Source organism: Heteronotia binoei, chromosome 16 (genome assembly GCF_032191835.1).
Source record: "Heteronotia binoei isolate CCM8104 ecotype False Entrance Well chromosome 16, APGP_CSIRO_Hbin_v1, whole genome shotgun sequence".
Classification (NCBI taxonomy): Eukaryota; Metazoa; Chordata; class Lepidosauria; order Squamata; family Gekkonidae; genus Heteronotia; species Heteronotia binoei.
In genome coordinates this window covers 55413790-55441541 of record NC_083238.1, presented here as the reverse complement: position 1 = coordinate 55441541, position 27752 = coordinate 55413790, and the positions used below count along the sequence as shown (strand labels likewise).

The window sequence follows — 27752 nt, the reverse complement described above, 5'->3', positions numbered from 1 at the left end:
ACACTAGACTTTTGTTGATACAATCCAAAACTGCATTTGCCTTTATATGTATATGTACATGGAGGTTCCCATGACTAGTAGTCATTGAGGGACTGCTTCTCCATGAATCTGGGATCTGCCATGCATGTACTGGATTTAAAAGCTCAACAATGCTAGCAAGTTTGAAGGGCCTGGCCCAGTTTTGGCTCAAGGTGTTCTGGGTTCCCCTCATTGCTTCTGGCCACACCACCTACCTTCCTCAAACCAGAGTCAGAGAGAAAAACCAGCTGACCCCTTTGCTGCCCCTGTTTTCATTAGATACATCTTGAGAAGCGGCATACCCCCCTCTAAGGCAGAGGTGTCTAACTCATCAGTTATGAGGGCTTTGCCAAGTACTGGAGATATAAACTTTATAAAGAACATAGGTAAACCCATTTAACAATATTGTTTTTTTTACTGAAAACACAATCATGCTTAAATCGTTAACATTATTACAGTATTAGAAGTAAGGCCCATTGTGAAGAAAAATACAACGGATTCTGGAAGGAGGCTCTGGGCGAGTGCCCCCCCTACTGTCTTCCCACCAACCCAAATGAAAGCATTCACTCTCCCCCACCTGAAGGGGAGCTGATCTTTGTCATCTGTAATTCTGAGCGACTTCCAGCGTTCACCTGGAGAATTGGCAACAGCGGTTCCCTAGGAGGCAATGACATTGTACCTGTCTGAGGTCCCACCCCTCCTCAAACCCCACCTAAATATCCAGGAATTTCCTAACCTGGAGTTGGCAACTCTATCTCCTTCGCTTCACTTGCCCTTCTGACTTCAGGTTTCCATCACCTCCCCCCCTCCCTGCAGCCTCTACATAGGAAAAGGATAGTCTTTCTTCACAGTGGAGGTGACCAAAGCAGCTTACATGATTCTCCTCTCCCTCTGTGTGATCTGAACAACTGCCATGTGAGGCAGGTTAGCTAGAAGTCTGTGACTGGTCCAAAATTACCCAGTCAGCTTCCACAGCAAGACCCTGTGTCTGGCAGGCCCGACTCTGAAGCCCTGTGCCAAATTCCACTTTACATTATTGGAGGTATACCAGAGAATTATGCAATGTGAAACACATGCATTCCGCAAGCATGCTTAGAGTCATCCAGGAATTAAGATGGAAAAGCAGGATAAAAATCTGCCAGACAGCAAGGCTGCTGCGGCTCTCGGCTTAGTACAGAGCCAGGAGACTTTGCCTGTGGGTAACATGCAAATGGCTCTAAGCATGGATAAGCAAATATGTGTATGCCAACATTTAGTTCAGGGTTTCTGCACACAGCCTTTGGCCCACAAAAGTCATGTCACTTTGTTTGCCCAAAGATTAATCTGCAGGGATCTACTTTAAGTCAACACCACCGTATGCCCCACACTTGTAAATCTGCTCAATGCCTTCTTGGAAAGGAGAGCTGGCATTTCTGCTTCTAAGCAAACTTTCCCACTGACTTCTCTTATCTTCCTGGCATCCGCCGAAATCCCACCTGTCTCTGTAAGGAGCACTGAGCCTTCCAGAGTCTCAAACGCAAGTCTGTATTTTTTTAAAAAAAATAATAATTGCCAAGGTCAGCAGTTACAAAGAAAGAACAGCACGATTTTATAGCTCTGGTATGGAAGGTATGTTGTCTCTTATTTCCAGCGTCACAATGCAATCAAGATTGTAAACCGGCGTGAACTAATACAGTCAGAAACATAAGAAAGGAACAGAAGAGAAGCCATGTTGGATCAGGCCAATGGCCCATCCAGTCCAACACTCTGTGTCACATAAGAACATAAGAGAAGCCATGTTGGATCAGGCCAATGGTCCATCCAGTCCCACACTCTGTGTCACATAAGAACATAAGAGAAGCCATGTTGGATCAGGCCAATGGCCCATCCAGTCCAACACTCTGAGTCACATAAGAACATAAGAGAAGCCATGTTGAATCAGGCCAATGGCCCATCCAGTCCAACACTCTGTGTCACAGAAGAACTTAAGAGAAGCCATGTTGGATCAGGCCAATGGCCCATCCAGTCCAACACTCTGTGTCACATAAGAACATAAGAGAAGCCATGTTGGATCAGGCCAATGGCCCATCCAGTCCAACACTCTGTGTCACATAAGAACATAAGAGAAGCCATGTTGGATCAGGCCAATGGCCCATCCAGTCCAACACTCTGTGTCACATAAGAACATAAGAGAAGCCATGTTGGATCAGGCCAATGGCCCATCCAGTCCAACACTCTGAGTCACATAAGAACATAAGAGAAGCCATGTAGGATCAGGCCAATGGCCCATCCAGTCCAACACTCTATGTCACGTAAGAACATAAGAGAAGCCATATTGGATCAGGCCAATGGCCCATCCAGTCCAACACTCTGTGTCACATAAGAACATAAGAGAAGTCATGTTGGATCAGGCCAATGGCCCATCCAGTCCAACACTCTGTGTCACACAGTGGTCAAAAAAAACCCAGGCACCATCAGGAGGTCCTCCAGTGGGGCCAGGACACTAGAAGTCCTCCCACTGCTGCCCCCTCCCCCCCCCCCCGCACCAAGCTAAAAGAATACAGAACATCACTTGTCCCAGACAGAGAGTTCCAACAATACACTGTGGCTAATAGCCACTGATGGACCTTTCATGCCAGCAGCTCACGAAGTAGAATTTTTGGTCACAAGACTCTGCAGCTTAGAGGGAGCACTGAATACAGTAGACTTTAATTTGTAAGCTGCCTTGAATTAATATGAAAGATTTAAATAATAAAATTTAGACATTATATAAGCTAACAAGAGATGTTTAGACGGGAAGCTATGTGGGTCTAGTGACACATAGCTATGTGGGTCCAGTGACACCTTTTAAGTCCAACAAAGTAAGGTATAAGTGCTCATGTGCATGCAAACGCCTTCATAAACTAACGCGGAAAGTGTTGCAAGGAATACCCACAATCCTTCCTCATGATTGTTACGGTATGATGCAGGGGTGAAATTCTAGCAGGAGCTCCTTTGCATATTAGGCCACACACCCCTGATGTAACCAATCCTCCAAGAGCTTACAAGGCTCTTTTTTGTAAGTTCCAGGAAGACTGGCTACATCAGGGGTGTGTGGCCTAATATGCAAAGGAGCTCCTGCTAGAATTCCACCCCTGGTAAAATGGGATTAAAAGGTTTGTTGAATATGTATTTTATGCCTGAAGCTGCTTTCTACTGAATCAGACCCCTGATCCATCCAAGTCAGTATTGTCTACTCAGACTGGCAGCAGCTCTTCAGGGTCTCAAGAGTGACAGCCTTTTTATCATCTGATCCCATGCCAGAAACTGAACCCGGGACCTTCTGCATACCAAGCAGATGGTCTACCACTGAGCCACAGAGAGCCAGCATGGTGCCACGGTTAAGAGCGATGGATTCTAATCTAGAGAACTGGGTTCGATTCTGCACTCCTCCACGTGCAGCCAGCTAGGAGACCTTGGGCCAGTCACAGCTCTCCGAGCTCTCTTGGCCCCCAGAATAAGACTAGCTCATCATCCAGTGCTGCGTTATGCTAAAAGAGCTAGAACTTCAGGCTGCCAGACAATCTTAGGATGGCTATACTACACACAAAGCCATACGATAATTAATTGAGTGATTAAATTAATTAATTTCTGAGCCATAGCTCCTTTCACAAAACCTCCCCCACTCCATCATCTTACACATGTGCATGGAATTCACCCAAAATAAACGTGAGGACACTGACCATTTTTTCCTCCTTTCCCCTTTTTGCCATTGCTGGAAAATATAGCGTCAAAGCAGCAATATAACACCATGTGCATTCTTCCACTAGTATTAGAGACATCATATCTTGCTATGTATAATAAAGAAAAGTACCTCGAAAATTTCAAATCCATAGATGTCCAACACTCCCATGACTTTCTTCCTCACTTTTGTTTGTGCCTAGAAGAAACTCAGTATTACTTTCAATCGCTTAACTGAGATTACAATAAGACTGCCAAATATCGCGATGAAAGAAAAAGTCTTTTCACAGGGAGAAAGAGAGAGAGAGAGAGCCAGCCGCCTGGAGCCCACTTGCAGATAGGGTGGATAGGTAGGTAGGTAGGTAGAGAGAGAGAGAGCCAGCCTCCATAAGCCTGCTTGCAGGGAGGGCAGGATATAAATCTAATAAAATAAATAAATTATATATAGATAATATATGAGAGATGGAGGAGAGAGAGAGAGATGGATTTTATATATATATATATATATGGAAAGGAAGGAAGGAAGGAAGGAAGGAAGGAAGGAAGGAAGGAAGGAAGGAAGGAAGGAAGGAAGGAAGGAAGGAAGGAAGGAAAGAAAGAAAGAAAGAAAGAAAGAAAGAAAGAAAGAAAGAAAGAAAGAAAGAAAGAAAGAAAGAAAGAAAGAAAGAAAGAAAGAAAGAAAGAAAGAAAGAAAGAAAGAAAGAAAGAAAAGAGAAGCCATGTTGGATCAGGCCAGTGGCACATCCAGTCCAACACTCTGTGTCACACAGTGGTCAAAAAAACCCAGGCGCCAACAGGAGGTCCTCTAGTGGGGCCAGGACACTAGAAGTCCTCCCACTGCTGCCCCCCCTCAAGCAAGCACCAAGAATACAGAACATCACTTGTCCCAAACAGAGAGTTCCAACAATATACTGTGGCTAACAGCCACTGATGGACCTCTGCTAGAGAGAGAGAGAAAAGATGATAGATAGATAGATAGATAGATAGATAGATAGATAGATAGATAGATAGATAGATAGATAGATAGATAGATAGATAGATAGACAGACAGACAGACAGACAGACAGACAGACAGACAGACAGACAGACAGACAGACAGACAGACAGACAGACAGACAGACAGACAGACAGACAGACAGGTACAGCTCTTCTTAACCCCCTGACATTGTTTCAATCCTGTACCACAAACAGATGGGCAGACGCTGTTACTTGCCAGCTCATTCATTCCAATTACATTGATTTCCGCTAATATTACCTTAATGCTCTCATTGATCCTGGTAACGAGCCAAGAAAAGAGTCTGCTGTAAAGATTCTTTGCCAGAGCATCCCGAGCGTAATAAGCCTAATTTAAAAAAGAAGCAAACATTAGAGATATTTGGGATTGTCAGAATCACCTTCTGCCCGGGGTATGATTTATGATGGAGACAGCCCATGGTTACATTTGCTCTGGGTTGCTTTGGAGAAATAATAAAATGTGAGGGAATTTCTGGTGGATTTACTTAAAAATTGACACAATGCCTTTCTCACTTTGTGTGAAACTTAGCAAAAATTAATCCTTAAGAACATAAGAGAAGCCATGTTGAGTCAGGCCAATGGCCCATTCAATCCAACACTCTGTGTCACACAGTGGCCAAAAATCCCAGTTGCCATCAGGTGGTCCATCAGTTGGGCCAGGACACAAAAAACCCTTCCACTGTGCCCCTCACCGCAAGCACCAAGAAGGCAAAGCATCACTGTCCCAGACAGAGAGTTCCAACAATACATTGTGGCTAATAGCCACCAATGGACCTCTGCTCCAGATGTTTATCCAGTTCCCTCTTGAATGTGACTGTTATTAAAGATTTAGGATACCCACCTTGGGCTCAGGTCTGGAAAATTCACCAAGGAACCACCCAAGACAGATATAATTATTCATATTTCCACAACCATCGAGGGATTATTTTTTTCTCCTCTAAGAGTACCAATTAAAGGCTTTACCTCAGACCACATGCAAGCTGGTACAACAAATTCTTCCTACACGTCTTACATATGTCAACCTCGGTAGATACCTGAGCCACGTTGAGGGTTGTGGAGACCTTCTCTTGCTTAGCTTCGACGGTGCGGAAACTGAAGGCTCGCTCCAGCACCGACTGATCGATGCCCGTCAGCTCACAGATTTCTTTGAGTTCTAAGGAAGCAAAGGATGTCCACTTAAAACTCATTTTGGTCCTCTTTTAACACGCTGATTGCACGCATTAACAACGCTAAAATCAAGTGGGCAGTCGTGTTGGTCTGAAGCAGGGGTGGCCAAACTTGCTTAACATAAAAGCCACATATATTAGACGTCAGATGTTTGAGGGAGGAAGGAAGGAAGGAAGGAAGAAGGCAAATAGATGGGGGAGGAAGGGAGAGTTAGAAAGAAAGCAACTTTGACTTTAAATGCCACCAGATGGTTTGGATTGGAGAAGTGATTCAAAGAGACAGGTGCCTTCTCCAAGCCAGCCAACAGAGCTGTGGGGGCTTCAAGAGCCACACAATATGCGTGAAAGAGCCACATGTGGCTCCTGAGCCGCAGTTTGGCCACCCCTGGTCTGAAGTAATAGAACAAAGAGGAGTCCAATAGCACCTTTAAGACCAACATAAGAACATAAGAGAAGCCATGTTGGATCAGGCCAATGGCCCATGCAGTCCAACACTCTGTGTCACATAAGAACATAAGAGAAGCCATGTTGGATCAGGCCAATGGCCCATCCAGTCCAACACTCTGTGTCACGTAAGAACATAAGAGAAGCCATGTTGGATCAGGCCACTGGCCCATCCAGTCCAACACTCTGTGTCACATAAGAACATAAGAGAAGCCATGCTGGATCAGGCCAATGGCCCATCCAGTCCAACATTCTGTGTCATAAGAACATAAGAGAAGCCATGTTGGATCAGGCCAATGGCCCATCCAGTCCAACATTCTGTGTCATAAGAACATAAGAGAAGCCATGTTAGATCAGGCCAATGGCCCATGCAGTCCAACATTCTGTGTCACTTAAGAACATAAGAGAAGCCCTGTTGGATCAGGCCAATGGCCCATCCAGTCCAACACTCTGTATCACACAGTGGTCAAAAAACTCAGGTGCCATCAGGAAGTCCACCAGTGGGGCCAGGACACTAGAAGCCCTCCCACTGTGCCCTCCCAAGCACCAAGAATACAGAGCATCACTGCCTCAGAGATAAGAACATAAGAGAAGCCATGTTGGATCAGGCTAATAGCCCATGCAGTCCAACACTCTGTGTCACATGGTGGCCAAAAAAAAAACCCCAAGTGCCATCAGGAGGTCCACCAGTGGGGCCAACAAAGACCAACAAACACTACAAGATAATAAAATCTGCACTCATGGATTCATACATTGGTGGGGCTACAAATTCACAGGGAAGAATCTTTGAGATGAGAGCGTCAGAGCCAGAGCACATGTTACAATCATAGCCGAGGAGGCTGCAAACGCTCCGTGGAACCACCAACCCTGTACACGTTGGAGAACTGATCGTGTGGTAGCGTTGTGCGTCTCCATGCCATTCCTCCACTGGGAGTTCCTGGTGCTTCCGGATTTCCTTCCGCACATGTTTTGCTCCCCCTAATGGTCAACTTGATATTACATCAGTTTATGTACAGCAGATCTCCCTGCAAATTTAAACTGCAAGCTTTTATGCAAGACATAAAGCGCTGTAATAGTGAACAGACAAACTAGAGGGAGCAAAACGCAATCAGAAAAGGGTGGAGGGGCTCTGAAGCAACAGGAACGCAAGAGAGGAAAATTAGAATGCAGAAAAGCTCACAAATAAACCCACTAATTCAGATTATTCAGGGCATTGCACAATTGCTTTTTATCTATTAAAGACACCTAAACTGTCTAACGGTGCCATCCTATCCAGAGTTACTCTAGAGCTGAACTGACTTAGACTTCAGTAACTCTGCATATGATAACACTGAATATCTACATACGTTTCTCAGCTTGCCTCAATCTCTCGTACAGGCAGAATTATAACAATGGTGAAACCCTCCCTCTTTTTACCGCATTGTGTGAACTCTCACATTTGTAAGCCCAACACATATGGGCAATTTTCTTTCAGCTCACAATTCTTTTGATTCCACCTGGACAAAAGAGTAGCTCCAAACCAATGTTCCTTCTAAGCTGTAGAGTCTTGTGAGCAAAAATTCTCCTTTGTGAGCTACAGGTATTTAAGTCATGAGCTGCTGCATAAATTTTTATGCTCTGGGGCCATTTTTCCTGAGCCAAGACAAAAATGTGTGAGCTGGAGGCTAAAAATCTGTGAGCTAGCTCACGCTTAGAGGGAACGTTGCTCCAAACCTATGAACATTTCTTTATTCCCCTTCTTATTCAACAAGCGTTTTCAGAACCAAAATGAGTCTAAGCGTAGGCAAATCTTAGTATACTCAAGGCGATAAACTCGAATTACCATTTTTATCTTTGATTTTGCTTTCGTCTAAGCCATTCACGCGAGACTCAGGCTTGAATTCGATATTTCCCAATTTTAAGACAGCAGCGATAACTTCAAAAACCGACAGTGTTTCATGGTCCATGAATCCCACAATCTGCATGGCATTCTGGAAAAGGGAAATCAAGATACATCACATTAAAAAAAAAACCCCCAACCTTCCTGCAACGAGTGCACATGGTGGAGCTCACTCCCTCGTCTGATCCTCTAGACCAGGGGTTTCCAACCCCCGGTCCATGGACCAGTACCGGTCCATGGACTGTTAGCAACCGGGCCGTGAGTTGTATAATTATTTCATTATACGTTACAATGCAATAAGAAGAAGAAGACGACGATGACACTGGATTTATATCCTGCCCTCCACTCCGAATCTTAGAGTGGCTCACAATCTCCTCCCCACAACGGACACCCTGTGAGGTGGGTGGGGCTGAGAGAGCTCTCCCAGAAGCTGCCCTTTCAAGGACAGCTCTGCCAGAGCTGTGGCTGACCCAAGGCCATTCCAGCAGCTGCAAGTGGAGGAATGAGGAATCAAACTCGGTTCTCCCAGATAAGAGCCTGCACACGTAACCCCCACACCAAAATAAAGTACACAGTTGTATCATCCCAAAACCATAACAAACCTCCCCCCCCACCCCTGCCCGTAGAAAAATTCCACAAAACCGGTTCCTTGTGCCAAAAAAAATTGGGGACCACTGCTCTAGACCAGGGGTGTCAAAGGGACTCTTTGCCATGCACAACGTGAGGGCCAGATCTGACATAAATGAGACCTTGTCAGGCCGGGCCATGTGTGTCATTAAAAAAATTCCCCAAAAAAGGTGACTATTAATATATTTGAAAATGTCTTTAGTTAATTTGGTTATGATACCTTGTATATTCTTGTTTGCTACTGTTCCTGCGTAATCTTTTTCCCTATTTGTATCGTCACTAGAAGTCTGGCAACCTCAGATTTCCCACATCTGCCCTAGCGTATAAACGTGACTTTCAAACCTTATGTTATTAGGAGGCTGAATCGTGCAGCTTAAAATCAGGCGCTTGACCAACCAGCTAGAAACCTCAGCCATTTAAAAATACTGTAATAGGACAAGCTGCCAGTATAATGCTTCAAAGCTTCAACTGAAACGGTTCTGAGCTTAGAACAATGCCAAGTCTTACCCTAACTGTTCGGAAGTTGGCAGCATCGTCCACTCCATTCACTTTTGCAGAGTCCAGGCTCAGGTAGTTATAGCGACTGAAATCTCGCTCCAGCTTCAGTTTTTCTGACAAAAAGAAAAAGAATTAAGTTCCCTTTTAGGTTTTTGCTTGATAGTCCACGGGACACTCATTTAAAACATATGAAGTAAAAGTTTTATATAAAATGCTGAAATAAACTGGAGACCTACTTATATCATTATACAGATTATTCTACTTGGTATATATTTTAAAGGCAGCACTGTACACTTACGAAGCATATCTTCAGATCCTCCAGACAGTATCTGATAGAAAATGTGAAAATTCCTTTCACCTCTTGGTTGTTTAACAACACGGGACTTCTCCAACAGATCTAAACAAAAAAAAGGTAAATTCAAGTGGTTAGCCATGTATCCCAGAATTAAACTTTTTTTTTTCAGTCAGTCTTAAACTGCTCTTCTCCCACAGACTGCCCTCAATCAGTCTCTCTCTCAGTTGAATTAATGTCTGTTTCCAACTGTCCCTCTCAACAAATTTCCATCAGCTCCCACTGGCCACTTTTAGAGGGAAATGGGATGTAGCCTATCCTTCATAAGAATAATCAGAAATGTTCCTAACAAAGTTAATTTAATCTCCTTAATAACCAATTAATAGTGTATCACTTAATTTAAAATATTCTGCTGAGGGGCATACTGTACATTTGGGGGAGTCTGGTTGCCAGAACTCCATCATCTCAAACTCAGAGACTCACTGAGTAGGATACGGAGATGTAACATTGGATAGGCGTATTGAACGGCAGTACTTTCACATACTGCTAGATCAGGGGTCCCCAAACTTTTTTAGCCTGCAGGCACATCTAGAATTCTGACATGGCATGGTGAGCACCGTGACAAAATGGCTGCCACAAAATGGCTGCCACAGGAGGTGGAGCCGGCCAGAGAATGACTGCCACAGTTTCACTTCAGTAATACAGTGTTGTGCTGAGGTGGCAGCTGTTACCAAACCAATTTAAAAATCTGCACAGCCATCAAATTTCCAATAAACAGAAGCCTTGCTGGGCAAACACCCTACCTGGCCCTGCCCACTTTCTAAAAACACTTGGCAGGTGCCAGAAAAGGTATTTGTGAGGTAATTTTGTCACGATTGTGTGGCTTAAAGAGACCGACTGTTTGCCACATACACACAACAAATGAAAACTATGTCCTGCATGTAAAAGGTAGCTGAGCTGTTTCTGCTAGATTACTGGCTCCCCTTTCCAAATTATACACGCAGTCGTTACCTCAAGCAGACATGCGCAGAAGTCTTACAAGAAGCCACAGAGCTGGGGTCCCTAGCCTTTTCAAACCTGTGAGCACTGTCAGACTCTAACACAGGGTGGTGGGTGCAACAGCAAAATGGCTGCCACAAAGGGTGAAGCCAACCACGAAATCTGAGGGAATGAGGTTATGCGTCACTCTAATTACAACTCTTCGACATTTTTAATTGGACAAAGGGCAACCCTAATGGAAGACCGTTGACCTCTGAGGCTCCGACTGTGACTATCTGCACAGCACTTGTAAAAGCTGGAGAATGTCCTGAACACAAATCTGAAGGAAATACTGGGTATTCAGTCATTGAACTCAAGGCTTTACCTAGTGTACTGCAGCCTGAAGAAGGCGAATGAAATGAATAATTCCCTAGGCCAGGGGTGGCTAACGGTAGCTCTCCAGATGTTTTTGCCTACAACTCCCATCAACCCCAGCCATTGGCCATGCTGGCTGGGGCTGATGGGAGTTGTAGGCAAAAAAACATCTGGAGAGCTACCGTTGGCCACCCCTGGCTTAGGCAATCCATTGCTGCTGTTGCTGTAATATCAGCCTTCTACTGTTATTCTACCAACTGTTGTTAAATTCTGACATCAAGTGTATTTTTTGGTTAATAATACCGAGATCAAATTGTTTGTTTCAAAATATAGAATAGCAAGCCAAGACTTGTATTAACGATTGTTACTTCTATACAGTTTTTCCTTTTGTTACAATACCCCTGGAGAAAATGGCTGCTTCAGAAGTCGGACTGTATGGCATTACAACCTGCTGAGGCCCCTCCCCTCCCCAGACATTGCCCTCCACAGGCCCCACCCCCAAATCTCCAGAAATTTCCTAACCTGGAATCGGCAACCCTATGAGGAGGAAGAGACTGGATTTATTCCTGCCCTTCAATCAGAGTCTCAGAGCAGCTTACAATCTCCTTTCCTTTCCCTCCCTACAACAGTCACCTGGAGAGGCAGGTGGGGCTGAGCGAGCTCTGAGAGAACTGCTCTTGAGAAGAACAGCTCCAAGAGAGTTATGACCGACCTGGTTTCACCCAGCAAATGCATGTGGAAAAGTGGGGGATCAAACCTGGTTCTCCCAGATAAGAGTCTGCGCATTTAACCACTACACAGAACTCGCTCTCTCAAAGAAGCAAAACCTAAGAAAATCCAACATGTTTAAAGGTTATTTACAGTACCATTCTATGCAGAGTTACTCCCACATAAATATACTGAAATAAATTAGTTTCAAATGAACATAAGAAAGAACATAAGAGAAGCCATACTGGATCAGGCCAATGGCCCATCCAGTCCAACACTCTGTGTCACACAGTGGCCAACAACGAAGGTGCCATCAAGAGGTCCATCAGTGGGGTCAGGACACCAGAAGCCCTCACCCTGTTGCACCTCCCAAGCACCAAGAGTACAGAGCATTACTTGCCCCAGACAGAGAGTTCCAACAATGCACAGAGTTCTAAAATAGCCACTGATGGACCTCTGCTCAATATGTTGATCCCATCACTGCCATGGAGTAACTCTGCACCAGATCCTACTGTTCATTTGGTTCAGTCGGGCTGGATTAAGACCCAGGTGCCAGGTTCAGTAGTCTGGGGTGATCCCTGATGACTGTTCTATTTGCAGCACTGCCCAGTATAGTTGCCTAGGATTAAATAAAGTTTGCACTTTATTTGGAAGGGATGGTGGCTCAGTGGTAGAACATCTGCTTGGTAAGCAAAAGGTCCCAGGTTCAGTCCCCGGCATCTCCCAACTAAAAAGGGTCCAGGCAAATAGGTGTGAAAAACCTCAGCTTGAGACCCTGGAGAGCAGGGGAGGGATGGTGGCTCAGTGGAAGAGCTTCTGCTTGGCATGCAGAAGGTCCCAGGTTCATTCCCCAGCATCTCCAACGAAAAAGGGTCCAGGAAAGTAAGCATGAAAAACCTCTGCTTGAGACTCTGGAGAGCCGCTGCCAGTCTGAGTAGACAGTACTGACCTTAGGGAGGGATGGTGCCTCAGTGGTAGAACATCTGCTTGGTAGCCAAAAGGTCCCAGGTTTAGTCCCTGGCATCTCCAACTAAAAAGAGTCCAGGCAAGTTGGCGTGAAAAAGCTCAGCTTGAGACCCTGGAGAGCCACTGCCAGTCTGAGAAGACAATACTGACTTTAGGGAGGGACGGTGGCTCAGTGGTAGAGCATCTGCTTGGTAAGCAGAAGGCCCCAGGTTCAATCCCCGGCATCTCCAACTAAAAATGGTCCTGGCAAGTAGGCATGAAAAACCTCAGCTTGAGACCCTGGAGAGCCACTGCCAGTCTGAGGAGACAATACTGACTTTGATGGACCCAGGGTCTGATTCAGTAGAAGGCAGCTTCATATGTTCATATGTCTAAGGGGAGGCATGGTGGCTCAGTGGTAGAGCATCTGCTTGGTAAGCAGAAGGTCCCAGGTTCAATCCTCAGCATCTCCAACTAAAAAGGGTCCAGGCAAGTAGGCGTGAAAAACCTCAGCTTGAGACCCTGGAGAGCTGCTGCCAGTCTGAGTAGACAATACTGACTTTGATGGACCGAGGGGGGTCTGATTCAGTAGAAGGCAGCTTCATATATGTGTTCACTTCGCAAACTGCAAAGCCACAACCTCATCGGCAGCGGCAATAATATTTCCCCCAGTGATACAAGAGGCTTGTAAACAGTCGAAGGAATGACAATAATGCAAAAGCAGGGACAGGCCATCCTGAATTCCTTCTCCAAAAGGAGCCCTCTGAGAAAAACGCGAGTTTCCGTTAAGGGGGGAGTGGGGAGGGGGGGAGAAGCAGGGTCACAAATCAGTGTGGCGTTAGGAAAACTTAGGGAGAGAGAGCAAATACTCTGCATTTTGACTACCAAAACAGGAGATTACTGAGGGATTACCTACCTTGCAAATTACTCCCTCCGACCTAGAAACTCAAATTCCCTCCCCTATACCAGGTAGGCAGGTATGTGCTATTACTGCGAAGTGCGGGAACAGCCCTCTGAGCATTAGGGTTGCCAAGTACAATTCAAGAAATATCTGGGGAATTTAGGAGTGGAGCCAGGAGCAAGGGTGTGACAAGCATAGAATCATAGAGTTAGAAGGGACCGATAGGGTCATCTAGTCCAACCCCCTGCACAATGCAGAAGACTCACAAACGCCTCCCCCTAAATTCACAGGATCTTCATTGCTGTCAGATGGCCATCTAAAAACCTCCAAGGAAGGAGAGCCCACCACTTTCTGAGGAAACCTTTTCTACTGATGAATCGCTCTGACAGTCAGGAAGTTCTTCCTAATAGAATCCTAGAATTGGAAGGGATCTCCAGGGTCATCTAGTCCAACCCCCTGCACAATGCAGGCATCTCACAAACACCTCCCCCTAAATTCACAGGATCTTCATTGCTGTCAGATGGCCATCTAGCCTCTGTTGAACAACCTCCAAGGAAGGAGAGCCCACCACCTCCCAAGGAGGAAGCCTGTTCCACTGAGGAACCGCTCTAACGGTCAGGAAATTCTTCCTAATGTTGAGCTGGAAACTCTTTTGATTGAATTTCAGCCGATTGGTTCTGGTCCTACCTTCCGGGGCCACAGAAAACAATTCCACACCACCCTCTATATGACAGCTCTCCAAGTACTTGAAGATGGTGATCATATCACCTCTCAGCAGCCTCATCTCCAAGCTATACATCCCCAGCTCCTTCAACCTTTCCTCAAAGGACTTGGTCTCCAGACCCCTCACCATCTTCGTCGCCCTCCTCTGGACCTGTTCCAGCTTGTCTATATCCTTCTTAAATTGTGGTGCCGGAAACTGAGCACAAGACTCCAGATGAGGTCTTACCAGAGCAGAGTAAAGCGATACCATCACATTGCGTGATCTGCACACGATACATCTGTTGATACAGCTCAAAATTGCATTTGCCTTTTTAGCCACCGCATCACACTGTTGACTCATGTTCAGCACATGATCCACTAAGACCCCTAGATCCTTTGAGCACATACTACTGCTAAGACAAGTCTCCCCCATCCTATAACCATGCATTGGATTTTTCCTACCTAAATGCAGAACTTTACATTTATCCCTGTTAAAATTCATCTTACTGGTTTTAGCCCAGTTTTCCAGCCTGTCAGGGTCTTCCTGTATCCTGTTTCTGTCTTCTTCTGTGTTTGCAACCCCTCCCAATTTATAATAATTGGACTCCAAAGGGAGCTCTGGCCATCACATTGAAAGGGACCGCACACCTTTTAAATACCTCCCCTCCATTGGAAATGAAGGACAGGGGCACCTTCTTTTGGGGCTCATAGAATTGGACCCCTCTATCCAATCTTTTTGAAACTTGGAGGCTCTTTTGAGGAGAGGCGTTGAATGCGGTGCTGCAAATTAGGTGCCTCTACCTCAAAAAAGCAGGCCCTCCAGAGCCCCATATACCTAGCAGATCAATTCTCCATTATTCCCTATGGGAATCAGTCTCCATAAAGAATAATGTGCCAGCAGACATTTCCCTCCCCTCCCGGCACTTTCTGATGACCCTGAAGTGGGGGGAGGGCCTCCAAACTGGAGGATCCCCTTCCCCCACCTGGGGATTGGAAACCCTATTCAGAACTGGCAGAGCATTTTTTGTAGAAGGAACTCCTTTGCACATGAGGCTACACACCCCTGATGTAGCCAATCCTCCTAGAGTTTACAGGGCTCTTAGTATAGGGCCTACTGTAAGCTCTTGGAGGACTGGCTACCTCAGGGGGGCGTGGCCTAAAATGCAAAGGAGTTCCTGCTACAAAAAAAAGCCTTGAGAACTGGGATAATTTTGGCTCCTTTCTCATGCCCTAGTTTTCTTCAATGAGAGATGGTGAGGCTTAACCTGCCTCAGTATTATGCCTCTTCGTCTTCAGCCCTTCTACAAAGAGTCATAGAGTGGGAAGGGACCTCCAAGGTCATCTCCTCCAAACTTTTGCACTATCCAGGAAATTCACAAATACCAACCCCCACGCCTCTCCACACCCAGAAGATGGCAAAAAAGCCCTCCAGGATCCCTGGCCAAGCTTCCTGACTTCACAGTGGTGAACAGCATTTCCCTGAGCGTGTAAGAAAGGGCCACGAGAACTAAGCACTGGTGCAACCCTTCCTGCCCTCCTTCTCATGATCTACTGAAGTTCACACAATCAGCAGTGCTGTCAGATGGCCATCTAGCCTCTGCTCAGAAACCTCCAAAGGAGGAAAGTCCATCACCTCCCGAGGAAGCCTGTTCCACTGAGGAACCACTATGCCAGGAAGTTCTTCCTAATGTTGAGCCGGAAACTTTTTTGATTTAATTTCAACCCGTTGGTTCTACCTTCCTGGGCCACAGAAAACAATTCCACACCATCCTCTATAGGACAGCCCTTCAAGAACTTGAAGATGGTGATCCTATCACCTCTCAGCTGCCTCCTCTCCAGGCTAAACATGCCCAGCTCCTTCAACCTTTCTTCATAGGACTTGGTCTCCAGACCCCTTACCAATGTTCCCTCTAAGGTGTGGAATCTTGTGAGCAGAAATTCTGCTTTGTGAGCTACTGGCATTAAAGCTGTGAGCTACTGAGGAACTGCTCTAATGGTCAGGAAATTCTTCCTAATGTTGAGCCAGAAACTCTTTTGATTTAATTTCAACTTGTTGGTTCTGCTCCTACCTTCCGGGGCCCCAGAAAACAATTCCACCCCATCCTCTATAGGACAGACCTTCAAGTACTTGAAGATGGTGATCCTATCACCTCTCAGCCTCCTCCTCTCCAGGCTAAACATCCCCAGCTGCTTCAACCTTTCCTCGTAGGATTTGGTCTCCAGATAGTTGTGCTTCATTCTGTAGAAATGGCTTCTGGGGTTTAACTCTGCCTAAGGGTTTCACCTCCTTTAATCATAACCAGACCTACTGGAGGAAGTCAGAATGGCGACTTGACAATGCTTGCCCACTGGTGAGTAAAAGACAAGGCATTTGCATTAATTTATATCCTGCTTTTCACCCCATCGTTGGAATTCAAAGTGGATTCAGAACACCGTTCTGCCCTCATCCATTCCCTCATTACAACAACAACCCTGTGAGGTAAGGCAGGTTGTGAGAGTGTGACACACCCAAGATCACCCAGCGAGGTTCCATGGTGGAAGTGGGGATTCAAACCCAAACCTGTCACTACTCCAGCCTGGCTCTTGGCCCATGCTCAAAGGCACACACACCCTTTCTCACTGGGAAGCTGAAGCAAAGTAACTGGTGATTAGGGCTTAAAAGTAGATACCAGGCAGCGTGAAACTAGGAATTCGTTTTTCTGTTCCTGCCCCATTCCCACAGCCTCACCTGACCCCGAAGTGGCAATCAGCATTTCCCTGGGCATGTAAGAAAGGGCCACAAGAACGAAGCACAACCCTTCCTGCCCTCCTTCTCATGATCTGCTTAAGCTCACACAATCAGCACTGCCATCAGATGGCCGTCTAGGCAAAATTCCCACACTCTGGGAACAATTTAAATCCTATTTAAATCCCATTCTGGTTTCCTGAACGCTTCCCATTGCAGACTTTAAAGAGCAGAGAGATCAATCAAGAAACAGTCCAGGGACAGAAGCGAAGGAGCCAGGAACTGAATGTGTTCCTGCTTGCAGCTTCCCTTCTGCCATTCCGTTTCAAGCAATCAGACCAAAATCACTGGTCCATTTCCCTTTCTATCTTCACAATGAAAAGGGTGAGAGATTTGATTTTATAAAAATGAAAGCTAGGACTCCAGAGAAGGACATGATACAGTTCTGCACACTGCCCCCACCACACTATTGGTCCGCTCAAACATGATAAACTGGTGTCATCCTTAGTTATTATATAGCAATGGCCACATTTTAGTTTTTTTAAATATATATATATATATATATATATATATATATATTTTTTTTTTCTGCCTTATACCAGCTTACAATCAATATAATTTAAAACCGTAAAAGAAAAATCTCAACATGATATAACCAGAGAACGCATCAGCACCAATACAGGACTCCCACCCCATACCCCAGTGAAGGCCCTGGAAAACAAAACAAATTATCATAGTTAAATTATTTATAATATTCCAGGTATTCTTTTGGAGGAAAGGCAGCAAGGTATAGCCCAACCTGGAGCAGTGAGACTTGATACTTTTGGTGCTTGGAGGGGGAGAGCAACAGTGGAAGCACTTCTGGAGTTCTGGCCCTGCTGGTGGACCAACTGATGGCACCTGGGTTTTGGCCACTGTGTGACACAGAGTGTTGGACTGGATGGGCCACTGGTCTGATCCAACATGGCTTCTCTTCTGTTCTTATGTGACACAGAGTGTTGGACTGGATGGGCCATTGGCCTGATCCAACATGGTTTCTCTTATGTTCTTATGTGACACAGAGTGTTGGACTGGATGGGCCATTGGCCTGATCCAGCATGGCATCTCTTATGTTCTTATGTGACACAGAGTGTTGGACTGGATGGGCCATTGGCCTGATTCAACATGGCTTCTCTTATGTGACACAGAGTGTTGGACTGGATGGGCCATTGGCCTGATCCTCTACACTTTCCCCCCCATTGGCCTGATCCAACATGGCTTCTCTTATGTGACACAGAGTGTTGGACTGGATGGGCCATTGGCCTGACCCAAATGGCTTCTCTTGGGTTTTTATGCCATTTCATCAGATCTCAGAGGCTAAGCAGGGTCAGTACTTGGAAGGGAGATCACCAAGGAAGACTCATAAAGAGGAAGCCAATGGCCAACCACCTCTGCTTCATACTTGCCTTGAAGACCCCTCACTGGGATTGCCCTGCGTCAGTTGTGAGCAGGGATAGAATTCTAGCAGGAGTTCCTTTGCATATTAAGCAGCATACCTCTCATGCAGCCAATCTTCCAAGAGCTTACAAGGTTCATTTTTGTAAGCTCTTGGAGGATTGGCTCCATCAGGGGTGTGTGGCCTAATATGCAAAGGAGCTCCTGCTAGAATTCCACCCCTGCCCGTATCTTCCTGCTGCAGCACAGTAAATCTTCGCTACAACGTGCTCTCGCCACACTTTTGGGCTTTCTTTCCATTGCCCAAACGGATCTGCCAAAATACACATCTGCCTGGATCGTGCATCCGAGTAAGGATTTATGTGAGATTATTACGGGAAACCCCTTTCAAGCGGATAAATCGCTGGAACTAATAACAGGGAAAGGTCAGCTTTGCACTCACAGCCTCAGTTCAGCCCAGGTAACCCTCCCCTGCACTTTCGGCCTCAAACCACGTCCCTTAAGTGCATATTTATGAGAAGATCTGGCCCTCCCCTAATGGGCCTCGGTGCATGACGGGGACAAGGTGCCCTATCATTCTACCGCTTTGTTTAACGTTTTATCGGCGTCTAGAACAAGACACGGGACAATATGGCTTATTAATATTTCAGAAAGCTACCAGCAGCATTTGGTCTCCCTGTCGCCTCCTGCAATTAGCAAGGGCATACGCGAGGCCTTTCGACAAAAGTGGCTCTGAATGAAGGCTCTGTTCTGCTACGTAACGAGAGACGGGGTTCCAATTAAAAAGGCAGCTCTGGCAGACTGCTGTTAAAGGAAGGCTTTTGCAGATGTCGAGAGCCCCGCGGCGCAGAGTGCTAAAGCTGCAGCACTGCAGTCCTAAGCTCTGCTCACGACATGAGTTCGATCCCCCGTGGAAGTTGGGTTTTCAGGGAGCCGGCTCGAGGTTGACTCAGCCTTCCATGCTTTTGAGGCTGGTAAAATGAGTCCCCAGCTTGCTGGGGGGAAAGTGTAGATGACTAGGGAAGGCAAGGGCAAACCACCCCGTAAAAAGTCTGCCGTGAAAACGTCATGGTGCGACGTCACCCCAGAGTCGGAAACGACTGGTGCTTGCACAGGGGACTACCTTTACCTTTAGTGTGTTAGACATTAAGCCCCGTGGTGCAGAGTGGTAAAGCTGCAGTACTGCAGTCCTAAGCTCTGCTCATGACCTGAGTTCAATCTTGGCAGAAGCTGGGTTCAGGTAGCTGGCTCGAGGTTGACTCAGCCTTCCATCCTTCTGAGGCTGGTAAAATGAGTCCCCAGCTTGCTGGGGGGGAAGCGTAGAGGACTGGGGAAGGCAAGGGCAAACCACCCCATGGAAATGTTGTGAAAGCAACGTCGCCCCAGAGTCGGAATCGACTGGTGCTTGCACAGGGGACCTTTCCTTTCCTTTGCAGATGTGTGTACCTCTACGTACAAATATGTATACACACACACATTGCCAACCCTAGGGCACATGGCATCCCAGGCACGCTCCCTGCCAGTGCCCCCCTGCTGCCTCTCTCTCTCTGCCGCACCGTGCTCCATCACATGCACGCCCCCCCCCCCAAAGCTGCAGCAGAGGTGGCGAGGGAGCGGGAGAGAGGCAAACTAGGCAGTTGTCTTGGGCACTGGGAGAGGGGGAGGCCAATTCTGCAACCCTCTCCCAGCACCCTAGGCAACCACATAGTTTGCCTAGTGGGCGACCCAGCCTTGTGTGTGTGTGTGTGTGTGTGTGTATAGAAGAGCTCCATGACGCAGAGTGTTAAAGCTGCAGTACTGCAGTCGGAGCCCTCTGCTCACGACCTGAGTTCGATCCCAGTGGAAGCTGGTTCAGGTAGCCAGCTCAAGGTTGACTCAGCCTTCCATCCTTCCGAGGTCGGTCAAAGGAGTCCCCAGCTTGCTGGGGGGGAAAGTGTAGAGGACTAGGGAAGGCAATGGCAAATCACCCCGTGAAAAGTCTGCCGTGAAAACATAGTGAAAGCAGTGTCACCCCAGAGTCGAAAACGACTGGTGCTCCCCTGTGCAAGCACCAGTCGTTTCCGACTCTGGGGTGACGTCGCATCAGGACGTTTTCACGCCTGACTTTTTACAGGGTGGTTTGCTATGGCCTTCCCCAGTCCTCTACACTTTCCCCCCCAGCAAGCTGGGGACTCATTTTACTGACCTTGGAAGGATGGAAGGCTGAGTCAACCTGGAGCTGACTTCCTGAACCCAGCTTCCACTGGGATCAAACTCAGGTCATGAGCAGAGAGCTTGGACTGCAGTACTGCAGCTTTACCATGCGTCATGGGGCTCTTTATATATATATAGTGAATTCCGCAAGTTAATTATTCTTTGAGTGAAGGACTTCCTTTTATCCATTGTACATCTCCAATTTACAACAGGGATTTGACCCTCTTTATCTTTTCCTCCAGCCTCCATTAAGAGAAGTTACCCCTTCTAAAGTTAAATGTAGTTTGGTGTAGTGGTTAAGTGCACGGACTCTTATCTGGGAGAACCGGGTTTGATTCCCCACTCCTCCACTTGCAACTGCTGGAACAGCCTTGGGTCAGCCATAGCTCTCGCAGGAGTTGTCCTTGAAAGGGCAACTACTCTGTGAGAGCTCTCTCAGCCCCACCTACCTCACAGGGTGTCTGTTGTGGGAGGGGGGAGGTAAAGGAGATTGTGACCCCTCTGAGACCCTGAGATTCAGAGTACAGGGCGGGATATAAATCCAATATCTTCTTCTACCTCACAGGTGTCTGTTGGGGGGGGGGAGGTAAAGAAGATTTTGACCGCTCTGAGATTCAGAGTATAGGGCGGAATATAAATCCAATATCTTCTTCTACCTTATAGGGTGTCTGTTGCGGGGGGGGGGGGAGGTATAGGAGACTGTGACCGCTCTGAGACTCTGAGATTCAGAGTGAAGGGCGGGATATAAATCCAATATCGTCTTCTTCTTAAGACTTCTTAAGATTTCTTCTGCTTCTCTATAAAACCCTGCCTGTAATGGCTTAGAACAGAATCAATTAAAAGGGGTAGTACATTGAAGAAGTAAACAGTACTAATAAAACAGCGGGATAAACAGACGGGGGGGGGCGGGGGGATGCAGCTTCAGCAAAGCCTGGTGTATTCGCAAATAAATGTCTTTCTATGACACCAACAGCTTTAAAGAATCAGGTGTCAGGAGAATAACTGTGGGCAGCCAGTTTGGTGTAGTGGTTAAGCGTGTGGACAGCTGTAATATATGATAATACATTCTGTGATTGATGGACTCTATAAAGCAATAGAGTCCCGGTAATTTGCAATATGCTCGTTGGTTGTGAAGGTGAAAAGCAGGTGAAGAATTTCACCGGACTGCTGGAACTGGCTGAATAGCTGCTTATAAATATGGAAGACGCTGCCGTTTGAAAGAGAAAGAGCAAAATACTTTGAACACCGAATGCATGCAGGCTTCAAGGTGCTCTACCCTAGTCATTACTGACAGTTGCTGCCATGGTAACGGTGTCAAGGGCTCTCTGCTTTCCCCACGAGGACGGGATGGCCCAGACTAGGCCGGTCCCACTGAATCTGGGAAGCTAAAGTAGGACCAGCCCTGGTAATACTTTGACGGTAGGCCAAGGAAGTCCAGGGTTGCTATACCGAAGCAGGCAATAACAAACTATCTCTGTTCCATCTCTTGCCCTGATCTAGATCAAAGGTGTTGAGCTCGATTGTTATGAGGGCCGGATCTGACATGGAAGATTAGAAAATATCGGATTTATATCCCACCCTATAATCTCAAAGTCTCAGAGAGGTCACAATCTCCTTTACCTTCCCCGCCCCCCACAACAGACACCCTGTCAGGTAGGTAGGGGGCTGAGAGAGCTCTTACAGCAGCTGCCCTTTCAAGGACACCTCCTGCAAGAGCTATGGCTGACCCAAGGCCATTCCAGCAGCTGCAAGTGGAGGAGAGGGGAATCAAACCCGGTTCTCCCAGATAAAAGAGGCCTTCTACTGGGCATCTTCTACAGCAGACCGACACGGATTTCCTCTAGAAGTCCCCCCGCCCCACAGATGGCTTATTTTTTGGCTTAGCGGGAGTCACTCAAAACTGCACTCTATCTAAAATATTTACCCTGTCTTTCCAGTGTTCAAGGGGGCCTAGAGTCATAAGACACATGAGAACAGTCAAAACCGTTCACAGTTTCCTTTCTTACAAAGAAAGGCTGGAGAGTATGAGAGTTTCCAGTTTAGGAAAAAAAGACAGCTAAGGGGAGAAAATGAACTAAAATGATGCACAGGGGTGAAGAGAGTAGACAGCAGGAGTTTCTTCTCCCTCTCCCATAATACTAGAAGTCGAGGTCGGCTTCCTTCCTTCAACATCTGACATTTATTCTATGTGGCTCTTGCGTTAAGCAAGTTTGCCCCCCCCCCCCAAAAAAATAACAACGAACTATAGTTTACCTTTCAACAGGAAGGGAAGGTATCTCAACCAATGAGAAGAGACAGAGGAGTTTTAGATTAAAAGGAAATAATCTTCTTTTAAAAATGTTATAGCTAAACTTGACCTACGTTCCTGAGATTCTATACCGATTTATGCAAACTACAACAAACTTAAGTAGATATTAATCAAAACAGCTCCAGGCACATACCTGCTTGCCCTGACATGCCTGAATAATTACACTGTCCAGCATTTAACAGGATTTATGACACCTACTATTGTTCAGAACTATTGTGCAATTCACCTAAGCGCTCTAAAATGGCCGCAACTGAAGAAAGGGCGCTGTGTTTGATGTACCACTGACAGTGTTCCCTCTAAACTGAGTGAGCGTGAACTAGCTCACAGATGTTTAGCCTCCAGCTCACACATTTTTGTCTTAGCTCACAAAAAATGGGCTCCAGAGCATGCTGATCTATGCAGTAGCTCACAACTTTCACGTCTGTGGCTCACAAAGTAGAATTTTTGCTCACGAGACCCTGCAGCTTAGAGGGAACAGTGACCACTTATAATCGCGTTCTTATTCTTTCCCACGTAAGACTTGCTCCCCCCTTTAACAGTGTCCTCCTTAGCTGGATTCAAACGTGACATTTAACCAGGGGTTGTTTTGTAGAAAAATAGGTGGCAGAGCTCATTAGCATAATTCATTAGCATATCCCCCCAGCCAAAAGCAACCTGGCGCAAGAAAGGAGAGCCCCGGGCGAGCGAGGCCTGCTTGGGCTGGCTAGAGATCCAGCCAGCCCAAGCAGGCCTCGCTCACCTGGGGCTCTCCTTGGCTGCTCCCCACAACAGTCAAAAGGCCAGCAAGCCCCCCGCTGCCCAAAATCACATAAGAAGTGGAGAAAGGGTGGCGCTGGCTTCTCCAGGGGTTAATGAGGGCTGCTGGGGGTGTGGCAAAGCCCCTGGTGGCTGGCTGCCTGCCTGCTCTCCTAATCCAGGGATTGTTATGCAGCTGCACCTACTATTCAATGGACAAGGTAGATGGGAAGGAGAAAGGAGGGCTGTCAGAAAGGTTCAGGACGGAGCTGCACTCCTTTAAGCTTCTGCTGAATTCAAGGCCTGAATTTAACCAACGCCAACCAGACACATGGACGAACCTGGCTTGTTGCTGGACATGAGCACGTGCCTGGCCTTCTCTCCTCTGCTCTTCTATCCTCTCATGGCGGAATCCCAATTAGAAACTAACTGAGAAAGCCTGTAATGTGTGAATACAGGCTCACGGATTGACTGGAGTTAATTTCACACACATGCTCTGCCCTGCCCTAGATTGTAAACCAGAATGTAATCCAGGCTTTGTGGAAGGAAGGAAAACTGATGCTGGTTAGCAAGTGTGTTTCCATCATACATCACGGATAGCCACAGGAAAGGGGAGGAACAGGTAAGCGCGAGCCACACTCTCACACTTGTTGGTTTAGTGTTAACTGCCACATCCGAAACGCAGCCTTTATACCCAGCCTGCAGAGTTTCACAGCTGCATTTCTGAGTTCTTCTCCCCAGCTTTCGCACAGGAGGACGGCTGAATATCACTGTCAAAGAGGCCTCTTCAAAAAACCCTGATCCCCATGATTAACATGTGGAATTCACTGCCACAGGAGGTGGTGGCGGTTACAAGCACAGACGGTTTCAAGAGGGGACTGGATAAGCATAAGAACCTAAGAGAAGCCATTTTGGATCAGGCCAATGGCCCATCTAGTCCAACACTCTGTGTCACACAGTGGCCAAAAAATTTATTTTTATATATATATATATATATATATATATATATATATATATATATATATACACACACACACACACACACACATACACACTGTGGCTAATAGCCACTGACGGACCTCTGCTCCATACTTTTATTTAACCCCCTTTTAAAGCTGGAGTAGAGGTCCATCAGTGGCTATTAGCCACAGGGTACTGATGGAACTGTCTGTCTGGGGTGGGGGTGCGGAAACTTGCTTAATGTAAGAGCCACACAGAATAAATGTCAGATGTTTGAGAACTTCAAGATATGAACATCAAGTGTTTAAGAGCTAAAAGATAGGAATTTCAGATGTTTGAGAGCTGCAAGGAAGGAAGGAAGGAGGGATGGAGGAGGAAGGGAGGGAGGAAGGGAAGAGGAAGAAAGGAAGGAAGGAAGGAGGGGGGAAGGAGGGAAATAAATGGGGGAGAGGTGGAAAGAAAGCAACTTTAACTTTAAATGCATTCTCCAAGCTGCTGGCTGGCTTGGCTTGGAGAAATGATTTAAAGAGAGAAATGCCTTCTCCAAGATGGCCAATAGGGTGGTGGGGGCCTCAAGAGCCACACAGTATATGTGAAAGAGTCACATGTGGCTCCCAAGCTGCAGTTTGGCCATCCCTGGTCTAGGGCAAGTGATGCTATGTATTCTTGGTGCTTGGAGGGAGGAGTATCCATTTAAGGTTGCCAGTCTCCAGGTGGGGGCAAGGGATCCCCCAGTTTGGAGGCCCTCCACCCACTTCAGGGTCATCAGAAAGAAGGGGGAGGGGGAAATGTCTGCTGGGCACTCCATTATTTCCTATGCAGACCAATTCCCATAGGGTATAATGGAAAATTGTTCCACGGGTATCAGGGGCTCTGGGGGGGGGGGTGCTGTTTTTCTTAAGGGAGAGGTACCAAATTTGCAGCATTGCATCTCCCCAAAATACCCTCCAAGTTTCAAAAGGATTGGACCAGGAGACCCAATTCTATGAACCCCAAATAAGGTGCCCTATCCTTGATTATTGGTATTCCCGGTAGTAATGTATGGCTGTGAGAGCTGGACCATAAAGAAGGCCGAGTGCAGAAGAATAGATGCTTTTGAGATGTGGTGCTGGAGAAGACTCTTGAGAGTCCCTTTGACTGCAAGAAGATCAAATCAGTCAGTCCTGAGAGAAATCAACCCAGACTGTTCCCTGGAAGGTCAGATGCTGAAGCTGAAGCTCAAATCCTTTGGCCGCCCAATGAGAAGGGAGCACTCCCTAGAGAAGACCCTGATGCTGGGAAAGACAGAAGGCAAACGAAGAAGGGGACACAAAAGAGGAGATGGCTGGACAGCGTTACTGATGTAACAAACATGAATTTGAGCAGACTTCAGAGGATCTTGGAAGACAGGAGGACCTGGCGTAACTTGATCCATGGAGTTGCAAAGAGTCGGACTCGACTGTGCGACTGAACAACAAAATCCTTCATTATTTCCAATGGAGGGAAGGCATTTAAAAGGTGTGTGGTCCCTTTAAATGTGATGGGCAGAACTCCCTTTGGAGTTCAATTATGCTTGTCACAACCTTGCTCCTGGCTCCACCCCCCAAAGTCTCCTGGCTCAGCCCCCAAAGTCCCCAGATATTTCTTGAATTGGACTTGGCAACCCTAGATCCATTCCATGTTTTTCTTGCAACTTTGTCTGTGCTGAAAACAGCGGGAAAACAGTGGGAGGACTTCAAGTGTCCTGGTCCCACTGGTGGACCTCCTGATGGTCCCTGGTTTTTTGGCCACTGTGTGACACAGAGTGTTGGACTGGACGGGCCATTGGCCTGATCCAACATGGCTTCTCTTATGTTTTTATGTGACACAGAGTGTTGGACTGGATGGGCCACTGGTCTGATCCAGATGGCTTCTCTTATGTTCTTATGTGACACAGAGTGTTGGACTGGATGGGCCACTGGCCTGATCCAACATGGCTTCTCTTATGTTCTTATGTGACACAGAGTGTTGGACTGGATGGGCCATTGGCCTGATCCAACATGGCTTCTCTTATGTTCTTATGTGACACAGAGTGTTGGACTGGAGGGGTCATTGGCCTGATCCAACATGGCTTCTCTTATGTTCTTATTTGACACAGAGTGTTGGACTGGACGGGCCATTGGCCTGATCCAACATGGCTTCTCTCATGTTCTTATGATCCACACAATCTGACATCTCTTTTGCACTAGTCCTACAAACAAAAGCATGTTGATCATCCCTCAGGTGTCCTCCTTCACACATATGTTTCCATGCTTCGTAGGGTCCGCTACAGAATTAGTGTGCCTTCATACAGACAGACTTGACATAAGCAAGTTGTGCCGCATGCAGTAATTTACTCAATAGACTCGCTTTTCAGCCTCACCACACACTGCCTATTCATTCATCTCCTCTCTCCCTTTCCAAATGATCACATGGGAAAGGAATTCTGCAGTATATATATCTGGTTTCGTCGGACACTTACGGAAGACCGGCGCAAACACGAAGCGTACTTCATCACTTGCAGCAAAAGCGAATTGGCAAAACACTGAATGCCGGCCTGGGTATAATTACTCACACGCCTCCAGGGGCTTTAATATAAACAAGTTTCCCGAGCATATTCATTTAGCCGTGTTAGATGTACCCCAGCCTCTCCCTGGTTGGCTCCAGAGAGGAGTTTCTTTAAAGGAGGGAAGTTAAAGTAATTAGCAATTTCCAAAAGCAAACATTCCTAGTTCAGCCCCTACAGAAATGTTCCAGAAAGTAGTTACAGGAAGGAAATCAGATATTTACTAGAATGAGAAAGAACCCTTCCCAATCTTGGGTAAACCGAGGCTCGGCTAACAAAAAACCAGAGAGAACAATTCTCCATCTTTACTGCACCTCTTTGTGTTGTGACCTTCGGAAGGACCCCCTGGCCTTCAACAGAAAGACTGGGGGGCGGGGAACGTTTCACAGGAGACTTTTGTAGGAAGGCAGGCTAGATCCATCTTTGCAAGCTCCTTGCACTTCACAGAATCATAGAATCATAGAGTTAGAAGGGACCTCCAGGGTCATCTAGTCCAACCCCCTGCACAATGCAGGAAACCCACAAACTCCTCCCGCTAAATTCACAGGATCTTCACTGCTGCTCAGATGGCCATCTAGCCTCTGTTGA

At 46.7% G+C, this 27752-nt stretch overlaps 1 protein-coding gene across 1 annotated transcript in view; it reads right to left on the bottom strand.

Moving 5' to 3' along the window:
• The window catches only part of MYO1B (myosin IB), a 207448-nt gene that overhangs the window by 72224 nt on the left and 107472 nt on the right, over positions 1–27752 (bottom strand). Inside the window, 6 exon segments of the mRNA XM_060256929.1 lie at positions 3851–3916; positions 4973–5059; positions 5766–5884; positions 8164–8311; positions 9355–9458; positions 9644–9742. Coding sequence (XP_060112912.1) covers positions 3851–3916; positions 4973–5059; positions 5766–5884; positions 8164–8311; positions 9355–9458; positions 9644–9742 — 623 coding nt within the window.